This window comes from Dryobates pubescens, chromosome 14 (assembly GCF_014839835.1).
Source record: "Dryobates pubescens isolate bDryPub1 chromosome 14, bDryPub1.pri, whole genome shotgun sequence".
NCBI lineage: Eukaryota > Metazoa > Chordata > Aves > Piciformes > Picidae > Dryobates > Dryobates pubescens.
In genome coordinates, this window is record NC_071625.1 from 451,082 (window position 1) to 470,834 (window position 19,753).

General features: G+C 40.0%; 1 protein-coding gene across 1 annotated transcript in view; it reads left to right on the forward strand.

The window, feature by feature from the left end:
• The first annotated feature begins 1,691 nt into the window (after window positions 1-1,691).
• Window positions 1,692-19,753, forward strand: part of ANGPT1 (angiopoietin 1) — a 130,197-nt gene continuing 112,135 nt past the window's right edge. Inside the window, exon 1 of the mRNA XM_009898190.2 lies at window positions 1,692-2,392. Within this exon, the coding sequence (XP_009896492.1) occupies window positions 2,096-2,392 (297 nt within the window). The 5' untranslated portion in view covers window positions 1,692-2,095. The remainder of the gene's footprint in view (window positions 2,393-19,753) is intronic.

Sequence of the window (19,753 nt, forward strand, 5' to 3'; positions counted from 1 at the left end):
TGGCTGCTGTGAGGCCCTGTCAGAAAGTTCTCTTCACTCTTTAAAAAGCATGGATTGTTGCCGTGTTTGTGCTCTGGTATTTTTGCTTTGCCTCATGGGGAATAGCTGTTTCTATGCTAACCCTTCAGTTCAGTGTCTGATCCTACAGCTTTCCTCCTGACTGAAGCACTGTCATCTTATGTGGGCAAATATCTTGCAACTGCATTTGACAATCATTGCAAAGATAACGTAACAAGTCACATCAGAACTAGTTCTGGTGATGGAGAATTGTGAGAAATGCTGTATGAAAGCAAGCTATAAGAAACTAGTTTTTAGAGACAGAAAAAGAGAAATATAATGGAAAGGTGAGCTGAACAGTTCAGAGGAGGAAGGATGTTCTGATGTTGCTGAAAACAACCATAACGTTGATGCTTTGCTCCGTGCTTCATATTGTTTCATTCTCTCTCTATTGGACATGCAGACATTTTAAAGCAAGATAAGACTTCCTTATTTCTCTGTATTATTGTAAGGGATATTTCCTACTGGTTCAAATGCAGTGGTTTCTTTCCAGATGCAAGATGAAAAGCCTCCAGCCTCAGTTTTGAGTAGGAGTAGCTTCCACGGGAGCAGGGTAGATACCCAGCTAAATATTCCAGACAGTCGTAATAGAGTGAAATTTTAGGTTTGATATGAGTGGCAACTGCATGAGCACTGAAGGTGCTTGCACTTAGTATTCTTGCGAGCAGCTTTCCTTGTGGGTAAAAACCTTGCAGGCTGTTTTTAAGTGTTGCACTGTTGCTGTTGAAAAGACTGCTTGTGCAGAGTGGTCTGCACAGTTATTGACCGATAGATACCAACAACGAATACTGGAGCAGGAATGCAGATCAAAATGCCTCTGAATTTCATCAATATTCCAATCCTGTTTCTAATGGGTGCATCTTGGTCTTGTCTCTAGCAAATATCAAAGGCAGCATGTAAGTATAAGGTAGCTTCTTAAATAGTTACCACAATCTTTTTCTGAGGAAGTGGCCCTCTAGAAAATTTCTGCATATAATGAGAGGTGCCTGTATAGCCCATTCAGAGCTGTAAATTGGAAGGAGTGTTTTGCATTGTGATAACTGCTCAATAATCTCAACAACAGTCTGGAATCGTTCAGCTGCCTTCTCTCACCATTTTATCATTAGTTACCTTAGTTTACAGACCAAACCTAGAAAACTATTATCCTTCTGAACTGTCATTTCCCATTTCTATTTGGCAGCCTTAATTCATGCTGTAAAACCCCCTCTCTCTAAACTCTGATGAAGAAAAAGAGCTGTCTTTAAAAAATAGCTAAAGCATGTGAGGGTTAAAAGTCACTTTTTTTCCCATAAGTGTCATTTGCCCAACTTAGAATTCTTTACTAGATACTGAGCAGCACAGAACTGAAAGTATTTTTAATTTCAGTGCTTTGTATATTTACAGAGGGATTACAACAAACTTCTACACTTTATCTACATTTTAATAGGGCAGTGTGAACGTATGACGTGTATTAAGGTGGACTGCAGTACTTATTAAACTTCTGTGAATTCATCAAAAGCCCTCAGCAGTTGTGTGCAATAGGGGCTGGAGAGCCACGCACGACTGAGGTCATGCATCCAGCCAGTTTGTAAGATGATCCCTCTGCACCAAGCCATCAGCCATCCTCAGCATAGGGGCGCACTCATACACGCATTCCTGTCAAGTCATCTTGTGAAAGGCTGCTTGCTTCCAGCTTGGCTTGAAAGTGCAACCTTAATAAAACTCACTGAAGTCTGAGAGAAAATAGCAGTTCTGCAGCAGATAGTGTAGGGGAAAGAGACTGGGATATGCATATGCAGCTGACTAAAGCAGGCTACATGCTGGACTGTAACAGGGAGGAAACAATAAATCTTAGCTACTATGCAATAAATATTCCCAATTTTAACTAAAGAAGCTCTCCGTGCGGTGAAATTACAGAATTAAGAGTTTGTGCAAGCTTGAGCACACAAGTGTGATTCTCCAGTCCTTTCTCCAAAGACCTCAAAGGAAATTAAGAACAAATTGAAAGAAAGAGGAAGAAAAAGTTTTTCTTACAGTAGGAAAGGAAAGTAACAATAACATGTCAGTTCTCCTTTCCTTTGCTTTCCTGGCAGCGACTCTTGCTCATGTAGGCTGCAGCAACCAGCGCCGGGGTCCAGAAGGCAGTGGGAGAAGATTTAACCGGATCCAGCATGGGCAGTGCACCTACACGTTCATTCTGCCAGAGCAGGACGGCAGCTGTCGTGAAAGCACAACAGACCAGTACAACACAAACGCTCTTCAGAGAGATGCTCCTCACGTGGAACAGGATTTCTCTTCCCAGAAACTGCAACATCTGGAACATGTGATGGAAAATTACACTCAGTGGCTGCAAAAAGTAAGTGTTTCTTGTTTTCATTTCTAACTGGATTTATTTTTATTTTTTTTTGGTGGTGCTTATGCTGTTCAAAGTTCTCATTAGTTTCTGTGAGAATGGAGGTAATAAAGATTGATCTAGTTTGTGGCTGTGTAGAGGAGAAATGTTTCAGCTACAGGGCACTCAGTGACATTTCTCTTGGGAGCAGAATTTTCTTCACATTACTAAAAGATGCAACTTCTTAAAAGCTTTATCTCAAGAGAGTATGGATGTTTGTGAGACAGAGAGCAGCAAAATCCTCCAGAGACTCTAATGACAGAACTCATTTAGTATTCCTATTCCATACTCAGAGTTCACAGCATCAGATCAGATGCCATGCAGGATACCTGCTACTCTGACAGCCAAAGGGAGCATTTAAAAAACCCCAGCATTTAAAGGCCCTGGTTAAGAATATCATTGTTCCTCCATAATTAGATTTGTAATGCTATTCTACCCAGCTAATTGCTGGAAAGAAAGAAGGAAAGAAGAAAGTATATAGGCATTCACACTCCTCAAAACCTCACAATAAAACTTTTTAGTTGTGTAGATTGCACTGGACTTGAAACAGCCTGTTTTAATTTGTATGTGTGTATGTGCCTTCTTTCATGGAAAGGGGAAAATGGGTTTGAAGGTGGTGCAGCAACTTAGCAGAAGTAATTATTTTTAAGAATTTGTGCAACAGCTCAAAGTCTGTCCTGAACTTTTTGGTATTTTTTGTATGACCTCAAGTTTGTGCCTGAAAAGACTTAAATATCTGAATGGTTTCACTCCTATGAGCAGTTCCATTCACCTTAACAGGATTGTTTGCTTGTGTGAAATTACATACATTGCAGGATCTTGCCTGTGCCTTGGTAATGAAAATGCTTTGGGAGAGCTGACCAGCAAAAATAAATAAACAGTGTCTATATATAGTTATTTATAATGCTCCCATTCTCACACTGGCATTTTGACCTGGCATAACTGAGAGAGTTGAGCAACTGAGTGATGCAACTAGTCACATAAGATGGCATAAGAAAAATGCTGCATTTGAGAGAGACATGATTTAACTCTAACACAAGTTCATACTAGGAATGAATATCAAGAACAATTAGTGAAAGCTCTACTAGATGGGCTAATCTGTTGTGTTGCATAGTTACTGTTACCTAGCTCAGGTACAATTTTTATTTCATCCAGATATTATACAAGACTGAATTGTGTTAAAATGCACAGAGAGCCATCCCCATCCCTCTAACCCTACTAAACTCTTTAGAGGGGATTTCCTGGTTTTTTGTTAAATTAATTGTGCTCTTTGAAATGACTCTGTCCAGCCAACATGTGACTAAAAACCAAAGTATAATCAAGCATTTCTTTTTTGACCACTTTCCTCATTTTTTAATATCTTGCTCTGCTTTGGGGAATATAAGCTGAAAATAAGATGTCTTTTGCAGAGGAATGCCTTTCTTAAGAAATTGTTTCACTGTACCTTGGGAGGCTGAGACAAGCACTAAAAAGAGGGAAACTGTTATCTGTGTTCATTCACACATAATTTTCCTTGAGCAAATTGCCTGCTGCATCATGCTTGTAAGACATCACTTATTCTGTGTTTGTCCACTAGAGACTGAACTAAGATCACTCTTTCGCTGTGAACTGAACACGAAGAAATACGAGTCTCTGGAGTGTGAATGTCTGGGTTAGGGTTAGTCCTCTCACACTTTGGAAGGAAGTGATTAAACAGGTAGGAAGTCCAATGAAAGGAGTTTATATCCGAGGAGTGTTTCCTTCTGCAGTGATTGTAAAGCTGGCTCCGGGCAGAAGTGCCCGCCTCCTCCTTTCCTTCCCAGACCCCAACCCTCTGCTCCCTGGGGTTTACATAAAACTGGGATTGTGCACGTATTCCCATGTGTCAGTTTTCCCTGGAATGAAAGGACTCATTTCTCTGTGGGTTGGAGTGTGGTTCACTCTGAACAAATGAGGCTGATGCAGCTCCATTATAGCATCTCTGAATACTGATTTGCATTGTTGCAATTGCCATTACAAAACATCTCAGCTACAACTTACTTCCTTTCAAAACAAGCATAATGCTTAAGTGTAGCAGATGTACAATGTAGACATCTTGCATCTCATTTTAGTACTCTGCATTTGTTCTTCTTCCTAGATTTTCAGTATCAGATATAGGAGCTGCTGCTGTAAGCAGCGTTTTACAATGCACCTGCTGTGACGTAACGAATAATTAGCGGCTATAGGTCTATGACTGGATGTGAATAATTATGAAAGGAAATAACATTTAAGAGTCTGAGATATATTCTGACTTACATGAAGTGTTTATTACCTCGACTAATGCATGTGACTCTCATTAAAAATGTACACAGGCAGAGTTTGACAGGGCCAACTATTTTCTCAGCACAAATTCTGGCCTGCAACACTGAAGAAGTATTTATTAAGAAAGTTGGGAAGGATCATGGTTTGATTGACTTTGCAGTATTTTAATTCAAAAGTATTTTGCATTTATATCCAAACTGGCAGATGTTTAGAAGGAAAACACGTATTTTATTTTTCCAAAAAGGCAACTTTTTAATGCTTGAAGCCAAAAGTTTTCTTTGATGACCTACAAGCTTGATTGTAAATCAAAGTCTGGGGAGCCAATTACCGTCAGTAAAGTCCCAGCCTTGTCCGTTACCATATCTCCAGTCAGCATAACTGGGATTGGTTGGCAAACCAGGGACATGGCAAAATGCTCTGTGCAGATACTGCTCAGAAGAAGATGACTTAGTAAACATTTTCAGAGATTTTCCTAGAACTGTTTATTTTATTACCGGATAACTTTCCCCATTGTTTAAGCTTGGGTTTCATTTCTGCAATATGTTTATACTAATACTTCCAAACAAACAGTTCATCACATTTTCTTTCTTGCATTAACTGACTGGCACATATGATACTGCTTGGTATTTAATTGCAGTGTCTAAATATTGCCAAAGAGGAGTTACATGAAATGTTATCATCATGTCTTGCTTGGGAGCTCTCTGCTAGTCAGCTTGCTAAGCTTGGAGTATCAAAGGACTCAGGGTAGCTGTATTGATGAGTGTTTCATATACCTATCCCTCAGACTAACTGGTAATAATAATGGTTATTGCAGTCATAAGTGAGTTTTACATGTCCACTCATTTTTTTTCTGTCCACTGCCTCAGCAGAATACCATAAAGGTTTAAAATGAACGCTCACTAGCAGGATACTTGTAGAAGCCAGCACTAAGTCATTCTGGGCAGCCAGATTTCTTTCCCCCTTTTCTCTGCAAATATTGATGACACCACTACACATAAACCAAATAAAGAAGCTTCAACACACTTCTCTTTCCCTTCAAAGTGCCTCTGCTGTCACAAGCTATAAACAGAAGCAGTGTAAACTGATGAGCCAAATTTGGTCACTGAAGAAAGAAATGATAAGTCATTTTTTTCTGGGATACCTGTAGTTATTTGATAGTTTGCTTTAGTGTACTTTAAAGTTTATTCTTACCATAGTTTTGATAAATTATTTGTCTATTTCATTCTCTATGCTCTTTGACTTCATTACTTGCAGAAGTAACGTTGCAAGAGTTTAGTTGGGTTTCAAATATGTAAGGAATCTCGGGTTTGAGAGGGACTAGTCATTGTGCAGAAGAAACATGGCTTTTGGAAAGACCTGTGTCTGTCACTGTGTCTCCGTTGAAAGTCTGCCCCTCTCTGCTGTCTTTACCAGCAGGTCCTAGCACTGCAATGAAATGCTAATATGATTATGTGGTTGGATTTTGCCTTGGATTTCATATGGTTTATTGAAGATGAGAACAATGTGTCTTTATCTCCAAGCTTTATGAATCAAAGTGCCGAAGTCCCTGTGTCATTCTGAGGTACCCACAGGAAACAGGCAAGAGTTCAAATGTGGAGATGCCTGAAAGCTTAACATTACTGGGGGATAACCTATTTGGCAATGATGTTTTCTTTAAGAAGCAGAAGAATCAGAGAAGTAGACTGAGGAATAGTCTCATCTTGCCACATTTGGCCAGCAATTACTTTACAAAATATTTCCCATGCTTGAACAGAAGACTTTATCATAACGTGCAGTAGAACCTGACTGTGTTTATTTTCAGTGATGACAACTGTAATTAGGAACTTTCTGGTAACAATAAAATATCACATTTATTAGTCATCAGAACTGTCCAACCAACATGCCCAGTGGGAGATCTCATTCAGAGCACTAAGAGCTTTTCTAAATTAAATAGATGTTAAGTAAATGGTGTGTCATTCTGAGGGTGCTGAGAATTCATTATTTCCATTCCCTTCTGTGGTTTGGAAACAATCTCTGCTTCACAGTGCTGGGTGCCTTGTCAGAAAGAAAACCCCACACCAGAGTCCATGTGGGAAAACTACAGAGCTGGGTATTTTAGGCCTGCATCATCCCACCCAAACTTCTGGCTAAAACCCAGAGATACCCAGGACAGAATTGGCTTTGCTGTGGGCAAAAATTTGGGTCACTTGTATGATTTTTTGGCAAGCACATTCTGAAAGGTGAAGGTACTTTAACCTAGATGTATTCTACTCAATTTGCAGTTTAGCTTAGTTCAGTCCTCCTCTGTATTTGCAATAAGGTGCAAAGAAGGAAGAGCTAGCAAGTGAGGACCTTCTAGAACCGGTATCATGGGTTTGGCTGTTTTCTGAACCTCATTTTCAGCACCAGCAGCTCAAGTGTCTTGAATAAACAGCCCTGGTGTAAAAATCTTCCCAGTAGCATAAGGATTTCCTCTCTTGTTAAGGGCTTGAAGTTTGATCAGGAAAAGGAAATTGAAATAGTTTTAGATTTCATAGAATTATTTTTCTTATGAAACAAGCTGTATTTTAACAGAAAGTTATTCTTGTGTAACCACATCTGCTTTTTTGTTGTTGTTTTAATGAAACACCAGGGTGGTGAACGTTCACTTGGAAGGGTAACTTAAAATGTCACAATTTGGTGGAGGTTTGTACTATGTTTTCTTTAATGCTCAAGCACAGGAATCAGGCTTTGCTTTTCATTACCTTGGTTAGGAACCAGCAAGAATTTTCATCTATCCTGGAAAGAAATACCGGAACTTTGTACTCCCCATCCCAGACGTGTTTCTGTCCTTTCTTGTGCATACATTGCAAGACAAACCTGATTGTCCATTGGGCATGTAGGGCATCTGCTTATTTAATAGGACTTGGCATAACTTTACAGTTACAATTTTTCATCAGGCCTTTTATTTGTTGGAGTAAATTCTTGCCATTTGTTGTGTTTTGTCTAATTGTCTTGTTGCACGTAATGTAGAGGATGTTCTTTCTGCAACAGGAATGTAGGGGAACAACCAAAATCCACTTGTTCCAGTTGGCACAATTCCCTTCTGACTCTATTCTACTCCTTCTGTACCATGCAGGCAAATAGGCTTTAGAGATTACCCTAGAGATAGGATAAGCTCTAGGCATCTCTGCCAGGAAATTAAGGCAAGAACTGTGGGAGACAACTAGGAGTATGAGCAGACAACCTTAGAAGGTAATGTGTCTCATTTTGACAGCATGGCTTCTTTCACACTAGAACATAGACAATCAGATAGGTGTTAATCAATTTGGAATCTAAAAATGAATTCTGCTGCAGGCTGATAGGCCATTTATAGACTGACCCTGCCTTCTTTCACATCTAAACCTCCTTTTAAGGCTTTCTGTGTGCAAGAGGATTTTCCTGAAAGATCCTATCTATGTTACAAAACTCGTGTCTTAGGGATAACATTGGTTAGCAGGTCAGGATTTTAGTTTCCTCATCTGGGATCCATACTACCCCAAGCCTGCAGAGGGGGCTTGGGCAGTTTCCAGAAGAAAAGTACTGGCGTCACTTGAGTGGTCCTGCCCACCATTTCAAACATTACTACAAGCTCTTAGTCCTTATGGAAGGTTCTCCAGCCTTCAAAGCAGAGTCCTTTCTTCCTGACTGTAGGTGAAAAAAAAAAATTCTTAGTGTGTGAATTTATTATTTTGAGATGTAGTAAAAGATGATCAGAGGGCTAGATCACTTCCCCTGTGAAGACAGGCTGAAAGAATTTGGGCTGGTCAGCCTGCAGAGAAGGCTCTGGGGAGACCCCCCAACTACATTTCGATATCTGAAGGAGACCTACAGGAAGGCTGGAGAAGGACTGTTTAGAAGGGCCTGTAGGGATAGGATATGGGGCAATGGTTTGAAACTGGAGCAGTGTGGATTTGGGTTGGACATAAGGAGGACATTCTTTACAATGAGAGTGATTGAATACTGGAGGAGGCTGCCCAGGCATATGGTTGAGGCCCCATTCCTGAAGACATTCAAGATCAGACTTGATGTGGCCCTGGGTCTGCCCGGTCTAGTTGGAGGTGCCCCTGCTCACTGCTGGAGGTTGCATAAGATGACCTTTGATGGTCCCTTCCAGCCTGATGCAGTCTGTGTGTCTGTGGATCTGTATTCAACCTTTAGTACACTCCAAATCCATGGAACACATTTAAATACCCAAAAGAATCAAAGCAGCAGTTCTGCTACAGTCTCTGGAGATGATTTTACATTCATCTTCAGGGTGGTGGTAGATTTGCCTGCCCTTTGGATCATATTATTTATGAATGTTTTAAAGTTGTCAGCCTATGTTTATAAAAGTGTTTTTCTTTCTGAACTCATCTGCAAATACAGTCTTGAACAGTGGGGATTTAGGAAAAAATAATACAGTTGCTGTTAAATGATGATTTTTAAATGTTTTTGCTAAGCATTGTGTGGAATGAATTTTAAATTTGGATTAAACCACCTCTGGCTCTATTGGAATGTGCTAATTTTCACGTTTCTCTGTTCAGCTTGGAATGCCTTCAGCAATAATTATCTTCTGGGAGTTTTAGTTCTGATGCAGAAGTATTTTGCAGGAAAGAGAAGTGTATTAAATAAATCTCTTTTTAAAGACACTCCCATCAGCTCGGTAGCAGTGAGGGTGAGCAGTCTCCTTTACGTGCCCATCCTTTCTCCCGAGTTTGTGTTGCAGGAAGGCAAGGACCTTCAGAACATTCTCAGAGCACTAGTTCTCCTAAAGCCCTGGTATTGTGAATGAAACACCTGTGTAGAAACGATTGGACGTTCTGAAATGTCACAGAAGCACATTATGTGCAACCTGAAGAAGCCCATTGCAGCCTCTGAAACCTGGGCATTTGTACGTAGATAAATGTAGATTAAATGAGGATTTAGGATCACTGCCATTATCATTTAAGTATTATTCATTCCTGTCATGCTTATATATTTACCTTCTGAAGTCTTAACTCATCAGGAAGTTCCTGTGGCCTTCTAGGCCACATCAGCAAGTCAACACAGTAACAGGCAGCCCCCAAACCGTGATGCTTTTGGTGCTGTGCCTGGAATTTTGAGGATCTGCTTAGAGGGAAACTTGCTCAAAGAGGTGACCTAATCTCTTCCTGAATGAACTATTCCCCTTTGTTCCTTGGCTAAAACTCCATACTTCACTCTGTGTGTGACTTACTATGGTAGAGATAAATGGTCAAGGGCCACCTATCTCTCCTGTGGCACTTCTATCCTGTTAATGGGAAAGGCCATCAATGCTCTGCTAGAAAGTTTTTCTGTGTTGCTATTTTTGTGCGGAGGAGATATGGACTGCAAAATTCTTTATCACTTCAGCCTGTTAACTAGAGGTGATGATTAAGGTTGTTTCTCTTCACATTTTTCTTGAATGATCCAGTTTGATCTCTTGGCTTTTCCAAGAATCCTGGCTGTTGCAATAAATACCCTTTTGTATATTCTCCTGACATGGTTTACCTCCATGACATCGTACAGCTCAACCGTTACGGCCTCTGCCTTCGTGTCAGTTGTTGAAGAATGATTTGTACCTGTTACAATACTGGAGTTTTATGCAGGGAAGCATGAACAAGACAGCTGTATTTGCAGAGGCACACAAGGCAAGAGGAGTTTGCCAAGTACCAAAGGGTGATCATTAAAGGTGAAGGATGATTGCAGCAGGATGGATTCAATATCCATCAGTGAAAAGGGCAAGTTTTATAGTTTGGTGGCAGTCACTGTACAAAGATATGACACATGTCTCCATCTGCAACTGAGAAGTATCCTGTTGAATGAGCAATTTCAAATCCTCATTAGGTGAGTTTTGCTGAGAAAGCTGACTCTTTTCCCCACTCCACTGGCTTGCCTGAAACTAAGCTATCAGTGGAGTTTCTGCATCTCCCCTCACTGGCACAATGCTTTCACCTCATTGCATACTTACATACACTGCTCTAAAGATCCAATAGAATGCTTGGGTAAACTGTGAAATATCTGTGATGAGTTTGTGGGTTGGGTAAATTGTAAATGCAATAAGCTTTCTCAAGTGATACTTTTCATTTTAACCATAAAGCATTTCCATAGAGTAGTTATGGGATAGGTGACTCCCAAGGAAACTGAAGATTAATTGTATCTGCAGACTATTGGAAAGGGTCACCTCAGGGAAAATGTTAAGTGATCTGGAGAAAGGCTGGAAAGGCAAAATATAAGCTAAGAGGTGGGGGTGGTGTTTCAGAGCAAGAAGTCTGTTCCTTTCAGGTTGATAGAAGACTTTCATTAAAAGTCTGACTGGAAGGTGGTTGCAATCCATAAATTTGTGTGCTGCCAAACATATCAATGTGCCATTACAGCACACACAACAAGATAACTACTTCTGCAGAGACAGAAAAACCTGAAAAATTACTCTGGTGTCCAGTACTCTGTTCAGTAAAATGCCCTGAACAATGTGGCTGTGAAGCATCTACTGGCCCTGTGGCTCTGCAAGCACGGTACTCTGTATTTCAACAGTGTCAGTCTGCTGTAGAAAAATTCACAATTGCTGGGGAAAACTTTATTTAAAATAACACTGTTTTAATTTAAAAAACCCAATCTAACCAATCCACCAACCAAAACCAGCAGCAACAAAACCCACCAAAAGTATTTTCCATAATTTAAGAAGAATAAAGAAAATGCTTAGCACATGTTTTTAATGAAGAACCCATGAACTCGCCACATTTTGCTGGTTATCAAAGTGTCTGAAACGCAGACACCTCCCAGCTGAAATGTTCAGTAGAATCAGACTGCAATGTGTGGGGGTGCAGGTGATCACCAATGCATCACTTTCCTACCAGGAACACTCTCACGCCTGTCAAGGACAACATCAAAAGTAATTGTGTTTGCTTCATATACTTGAGCATTAAGTGACGAAACAAACTAGCATCAAGCAAGCACCCCAGAGAGTCTGTGATGAAGTGGAGGCCAGAAATGCTAGAAAGGCATTTGCCCAAACTGGCCAACTTTAGGTTTTGCAAGATTTAAGGACCCAAACAAGGGTTCTGTTTGGAGTTGATGATACTCTGAACTTTCCAGGAAATATCTAGCTCATTACAGGCTTCACCCCTAGTTAAAAAAGTTGTTTTCATTTCACCACTGGAGAGTGCTACCACAAGCAAGTGGCTGCTTTTCAGTAGACTTCAACAGGAGGTAGAATCAAGTGGAAATTGCTCTGTTAGTCTAAACAGGGACACATCTATTTTATACTTTTGGATAAGTGGATGAGAATGGGAAGTCCAAAGGCTTCTCGTAGAAGCCTTCCTACAAAGAACAATGTCACAACCATTCAGAGCATCAAAAGAGGTGAATTGCTTGCACAATTCACCTAGGGGTTTATAGGGTCACATGCACAATAACCACTACCACACATGCTGTGCTGAGCACTAATAACTCTTTAAAACATAAAAATATTCCATTATTGTCATGTGAACAGTGAATGAATGAATAAATTATGTATTTAAGTGTTTAGTTAATGTACATATTTATAGGTACATATATGTGTATATATACACATACACACACACATATATACACACATTTCTAAGTTGAAATAGATGTGCCAGCATTACAAAGTGTTGTAAAATTAATCACAAAGAGAAAGAGAAGAATGTTTCTGGAATTCAGGTTCTTAAAGCTAGGGCTATTGATTGTTTTTCTTTAACGTTAGACCAGTGAGGCAAAGAAAGCAGCAGTTGTTAAAAACAGCAGCAGCTGTTACTTTCTACCTTAATGCTGACCAGTGTTCTCCCCAGAAAACTGCATTATAAGCCCTATGGGAAAAAACAAACCAAACAAACAAGCAACCAAAACCCAAGGCCCAAACCAAATGAAAAAACCACCCCAAAAACATTTCCCTCGATCCAGGACTTAACACTCCCACATACCTCTCAAACATCTAGCAATTTGTCTGCTGACCCCCTGGGGTATTTCCTAGAAGCAGAATTGAGTAAGACTGAAATTGTTTTCCTTGCAGTCTTAAGGGCATGAAGATATGATATGAATTCCTGATTTGTAAAATACGAACCACGTGTAGCATCCTCTTAGGCTTTCTGCGTTTTTAAAGACTACTTCAACATTTCTATCCATTATTTTGCTACCTAAATAATGCAGAGCTCCTGAAACTGCAATCAAAATTCTTTAATCTTTTATCACTAAGACTAGCCCTGGGCAATAACTCACTCTGCTGGAACACTGCAAATGTGCTTTAGGGTAATTTTCCCTTTTTAATCTTTAAGTTTAAAGATGTCACCTCAGTGTTAGTTATGTCGGCGTGGTTGTGAGTGCTGGCATGTTTTCCAGAGCAAAATCCTTCGACAAGCCAAGGTGCAGCAAGATTATTTTTGAATAGTGCTTTGTATTATGAGACAACTTCACAGCCTAAGTCAGAGCTGCTCTGTGCTTTTTCTGTCAGAGTGGATATTAATTTTGGGTTTGCTTCTACCAGGCTTAGTCTGGTACTGCTCCCATGCCTTTCAGGTGTTGCTAGCATGAGCCCTTATCAAAAAGAATGACTAGAAAAAATAGTCATTTCCTATGGGGAAATAAACCCAAATGAGGTTTTCAACACATTCCACAAACTCAAAGCATTATTATTAGATAGCCTCGAGAGGATTCAAAACTGAAGGGGAAAAGAAAAAGTCTCTCAACTCTCTCTCTCACCCAGAGTGTGATGCTAATGAATTCCTGTGAAACTTGGCCCAATGCTGCTCACAGTAAATCAGTGGTAAGAATCTAAGCTCACTTCCTGTCCAGGAAAGGGCATTTCCCAACCTCTGGCCCACCCAGCTGAGGCTGACCTCTCATCCCCTCCTTCCCCTGGCTCTTTCAGGAGTGGCAGAATTTCCAGGTCTACTTTTTGGTGCTGTTTTCTTAGACAGATCTACTTCAAAACACCTCTGCCTTAAGGTAAGTAAGGGGATTTCTTGATGCTGCAAGCTAGACCATAGCTCTGCCCAGATAAACCTGTGTGGCAGAGCAGGAAATTCCCAGATGGTCAGGAGGAATTTTAAAGAGCTGGAAGGATATATTGCAAAATGCTAGCCTGGCACCCGTGGAAACTGAAGTCTGTTATTTATAGAAAAGCAGAGGCAGAAAACAGATGGTGTGCTTCCTGACAAGATGTTCTACAATCACTGCATTGTGTCAGCATAAATTTGTGGGGTACCACATCAAGAACTGAGACCACAGTACGATCTCTGTCCCTAGCCAGTTCTTTCCTCCAAATGCCTACAAAGATAACAGCTCATACATGTGCAGTGGCAGTTTTATAGTGCAAAAAAAGGCCACTTTTAGATAGCCCTGCAACAACAGTGTGAGTTAGAAATCATGTCAATGGCACCAATGGAACAAGGCCAATGTCAATCTGCTGCAGCTGAAAGAAGACTCAGGCCCGGTCTGTGAGAATCAGACAAACTCAGATTTATTTTTTTGAGGACAGAATTCTGTATACAGCTTTTGTGATGTGCACAGCCTTCTCCCAGCACTCCCCAGGCCTGCAAGTGTGATGTGTATCTCCTGAGAATAATTTTATAGAGACATTTTCAGAATTGCTGGTATTGTTCATGTCTAAATAAAAAAGAAACCCCAAACAAACCCATAAGCATAACTTTGTCTCTTGTGTTGTCACCAGTATTCGTCTCTCCCCTAAAACACCAAGGAAGAAGTAAGATACTTGTTGAAACAGAAGCACTCAAACTGACAAGGCAGTCTGGGGTTCTGTGTGACCTGTATCTTCACAGAATATTTGAGCTTCTCTTCTTTCTTCTGCTGAAGGCAGTCAGGAAATGTTTTTGTTTCTTTTTATATAATGTTTTAAAATAGAAAAATCCTTTTTGTTGACACGTTCTGAAGATTATTTGGACATTTCCATGAGACTTGTGTCACAGAAGTGCTATATAGCAAATGTAATCCAGTGAAAAGACCTTCCAACCTGAGGGCTTGAGACGTTAGGTAGAAGTAGCCTTGTGGCGGAGAGCAGACTGCAAACCTAAATGTTGTGGTTTTCAACCAAGAGGTTGGAATTCTTGGTTACACAACGTCATCTGTCTCTTTTTTATCTGTTTATTTCTATATAAGTGAATTTCCCTTTTCTTTTAAAAAAGTTGTTGTTTCGTGTCTTTTTTTTTCATAAACTGGAAAAAAAAAGTCATTGAAAAACATTTTTTCTACTGACAGAATTGGCAGACTGCTACAAAATTACTTCTGTAGGACTGACTTGAGTGAAAATAGAATCAGGTTCCTACATTGTTTGGGATATGAAGAAGTCTAAGTGCAATATCCAGATGCAGGCACAGTGAGCTGTTTAAAAAGGGATACACAGCATTGGTGTCATCCTGTTTATCTGGGAACAGTTGCTTCTGCAGTTGATAGAGAGAATATGCATGTGGAATGTTGACACAGAAAAGATCATGCAAACTGTCCCCACTGAACTAGAGGCATCTGAGTTCAAAGAGAACTATTTGTAACTTTTCTTCTACTGCCCTGGTTTATTGCTTTAATTAAGGAAAATATTTTGTAGCTGGCTATTTTAGTGCATGCTAAAGGAGGGGGGAACAAAATCATCAATCTGCAGAATTGCTCTTATAGCAAAAGAAAAAAGGAGATCCATACTGAACATGTGATAATATTCCACTGCTTTGTTTAGAGATACACTAATCTACACCAGAAGGAATGTTGCAGAGATGATCTGAAAACCAGGGGCTCTTTTTTTCTGAACTTGGTGGAGCCTGCATGACTTGGTTGATAGGGTTATGTGTCATCCCTCTGGCATCTTCTGATAATGATGATGCCAGTCACCAAGCCTATGTGCATTTTGCTTTGGTCTTTCTGCATTGCAACATGCTGAGAAAAAAATAAAATCTTACTGTGAAGGTGACAAGTAAAATTTAAAAGCATTATAAGAGCTACTTGAGTGTCCCTCCCCACAAACAGCCTCTCTCCTCCCTTGGATTTTCTTAACCCAAATATATTTTTCAGCTTCTGCTATCATTGCAGAAGCAGGGCCATGAAGATGATCAGAGAGATGGAGCACCTTGAGGGCTCTGGGGAGACCTCAAGTGGCCTTCCAGGGCCAGGGAGGGAGCGACTTTTCACAAGGGCTTATAGTGGTGGCATGAGGAGGAATGGATTGAAGCTTAAGGAGGACAAATTTTGACTGGATATTAGGAAGAAATTCTTTATCATGAGGGTGGTGAGACACTAGAACAGGTTGCCCAGGGAGGCTGTGGGTGCTCCCTCCCTGGAGGTGCTCAAGGCCAGGCTGGATGAGGCCCTGAGCAACCTGGGCTGGTGGGAGGCGTCCCTGCCCATGGTAGGAGCTGGAACTAAATGATCTTTAAGGTCCCTTCCAACCCAAAACATTCTATGAATCTATTTAATGAATGTGTTGTAAGTACAGGTGAAACACAATTGAAAGTTTACAGAATTCCTATCAAACTTGAGAAGCAAATGTTAGGATTCAAATAACGAATAACTGTTTTCTTACATTTTCTGATATAAATAAAGCCTCTAGGAAGAAATTCTAGATATAGTGATGCTAAAGCTAGAACTTGAAGTTAATTTCAGTGCTGTCAAGACTCATATCAAACTCTGCAGATTCAATTCCTGGCATTATGGAAGAAGCTGCCTTCATGCCGTAAGTTTGGTGCAGGTATTTGTCATAGCACTGTTTAATATTGACAGAGCTCCATGCTTGCTTCAGAGTATTGCCTTTGTTTTTAAACTAATGTCAACAGCTGATCACACTTCCATAACCAATTAATGTGTTTGCTCTGCTGTGTGCAATTTTAGCTGACTGTTCCTATGCTCCTTCATGGTTTCTGCTGTAGGTCTTAGAAAAGCTGTGTTCATATAAATATTTAGAACAACAGACTTGTGTTTGATTCATAATTTTTTTCAAAGGTCTTCTAGTCTGGAGGAGCTAGCTTGCTAGGTCAAGCCACTGTTATCTCTGCTATAGAGCGTGTGAGGGAATGGACTATTAAGATATGTAAGCACACACAAATTTGGTAACAATGTAAGGAACATCAGCAGTAAAAACATTGCTGCTGAGCAGAAAACACATCAGGTTTTCTGTGGCAAGAGGATTCCAAGGAACAATGTTGTTAGATCTGAAAAACTGTAGAAGACTTTTCAACTAAAGATAAATGATCCCTACTCCTTTCAATATGTCTAACACTCCTAGCAGCAGTAAAAGAAGTTTTTTGGGGGTTGTTCTTTTAATGTCTCAAAGCTACAGAATGTTGATAGTGATTTGATTCATTTGCCTCAGTGATGTATGATATTCTCTCCTTCTTGCTATACTTTACTGGAGTATTTTACAAGGATTTGTAGTGATAGGATGAGAGGGAACTTTAGGTTTTAAGCTTGAGGAGGGAAGATTTAGAGTGGATATTAGGAAGAAATTCTTTACTGTGAGGGAGGTGAGACACTGAAACAGGTTGTCCAGGGAGGTCATGAACGCCTCCTCCCTGGATGTGTTCAAGACCGGATTGGGTGAGGCCTTGAGCAGCCTGGTCTAGCGGAAGGTGTCCCTGCCCATTGCAGAGGGGTTGCAACTAAATGATGTTCAAGGTCCCTTCCAACCTAAACCATTCTATGAGTCTATGAATATCTCACTGTCTTTGCTTCTGTTTCCTCTTATATTGGCTGTAGATCACTATCAAACCTCTGAGATCAACAAAATGTAACTACAAGCAGAACAGGCATTGTTTTCTTTTGCATAATTTTGAACATATGGTTTGAAGCATATGCTTGAGTTAAATTGTCACTAACTTCATTGCATGTTTGCTTTTCACTTTTGTTCTATGTCTGTATTTTTTTTTTGCTAAGAGATTCACAGCCAGTTGCAAGGCTCCTTCTTTGGGAAATACCCAAAAGGATTTAGAAGAAGGCAGTTCAAAACTCTGCTGTGTGGATGCATCCAGAGAAAACTGGGTTGCCTGGCAGAAAGGTCTATGATGAGAAACTAAACTGGGAGTGGTGAATACAATCTGAATTAACAATCAATACTAGCACAGGATATTTTGAGAGTTACTACAGATCAGCTGTCATGTGGAGGTAGTCTACCTTCATTTAAAGCCAACATGAGTGCCGTAGAAAGAAAAATATTGAATTAAACTTAAGATATTTATAACTTTGAGTGACACAATATATATTTTGGAAGAATCCTTTTATCACATTTTGTTTATTATTTACTGTGATGCAATCCACTTGTACTGACTTCAGAAATGGCATGAGCTGTCTGCACTGCAAATGTGGAAAGGAATCTCTCTTCAGCACAGACTGATTTGGTTGAAAGCTGCCATACAGAACTAATGTAGCTGTTTAGCTACCTTGTTAGAAAATATGCAGTTTTGACCTGGTGAGAGCACTGACAATTTTATATGCATCCACCACACCAAGACTGAGTTTTATTGCTTTGAGGGCAAAGTACAGCTCGTAGAAACACAATTTTGCTTTAAGTTTAGCATAGTTTGCTCTTGTCATTAACTGCTATTCTCAATCTATCAGATCAGGTAGAATAGTGTACTTCAAATCTTGATTTTCCTATTCTTCATATCAAGAGGTCACATAGCAGTCAGAGTCAGACACACACTGAGTTTCAACCACCTCTACTGCATATTCTTAACACCTGAAATAGTAGGAAACAATATTTTAAAGAAAGGAGATCGTTTTATTGAGAATAAAATGTATTTTTCTTTTCAAGTAGGACAAGCTCATCACTTTCAACTCTTTGTCGGTGGAATTTTCCATACTTCCAGTCATTACAGTAGCATTTTTCTGTGCTTGGTGTAGATCCCCTGAATTCTAAGAGTTGGTTCTGTTTCTACTTTTTTTTTTTTTTTTCCCCTCTAGAAAACTTGAACTAATAAAGATACCTTTGGTGGCACAAATTTGCGTTTCTAGATGTTAAGTAACTACCTGCCTCCCCAGTCTCCATATAAATATTGTAAAGGAAAACCAAAGCAAAGCAAAGCATGTTTTCAGTTTTAGGTCCTACAGGAATTACCTCGTTGTCTTGTTTCTTCCATCCTTCATTCTTTTATTTAGTATAACTTGGCATTAGATGATCTGTTCAAGTGTTGCTGTTCTTTATGGTATGGCTTTATTTCTCCAGTAGTATCTCTTTTTATCCTTTGGTGATTTTTGTAGGTAACTTTCCAGTTCTCACTCTACTATTCAGGTACTTTCAAAAATTTCCAAGATTTTTAAACTAGGATTCAGTTTGATAATTATCTGTGAAAGGAAATGCTTGGCTCAGGAGCAGCCTGTCTGATGAGCTGGCTTTGTGCCATAGGTCTTGGATTCCCTGAGATTTCAGGATGTGGAGGAACTGGAGTGCCTAGGAGTCAAAGCTGACCCAGAAACCTTGGCACTTGGATGCTATGGCTCCCATGAGCTTCAAACTCCAGGCTTCATGTCTGTCCAGGCTGAAATTTTGCCAGGATCTTACTGACCTTAGAGGACCTGGGAGTCTGGACCTTCACACTTGGCAGTCCCAGGACTTTCTGGGTCGCAGGTCCTTTTGCATCCGTTAAGTGGCTCATGGCAGAACAAGGAGCGTGGAAATGTATTTGTGTTGAGCCACGTGGTAGCCTGGAAGTGGAGGTGACAAATCCTGCCTGGAAAGTAGGTTTCCATTGCAGCTTTGTGTTTCAACTCCTTTTGGCAATATCCTTTCCACAATAATTTGGAATTGTTTTAAGTGAAAATGGTTTTGGAACAGTGTTAAGTGTGTTAGCTTGAAGGACCCCTGCAACTTCCTGTATGTTTTGCTCTGAGAAACACTGATATGTGGAGGAAGAGCAGTTTGATTTCAATTCTTGCTCTGAATTTGCCCTAGAGAGCAAGATATGTCCTTGATTTTTGATGAGTCTGAGGTTATCTTCACAGAAGAGTGTATGCAGATGTGTGTATAGAATGTATTTGTGCTGAAATTCCACAATGATTGTAATTCTACTTCCCTTAAAATCAGCTGGAGTTTGGCAACTGATTTCAGTTACAACAAAT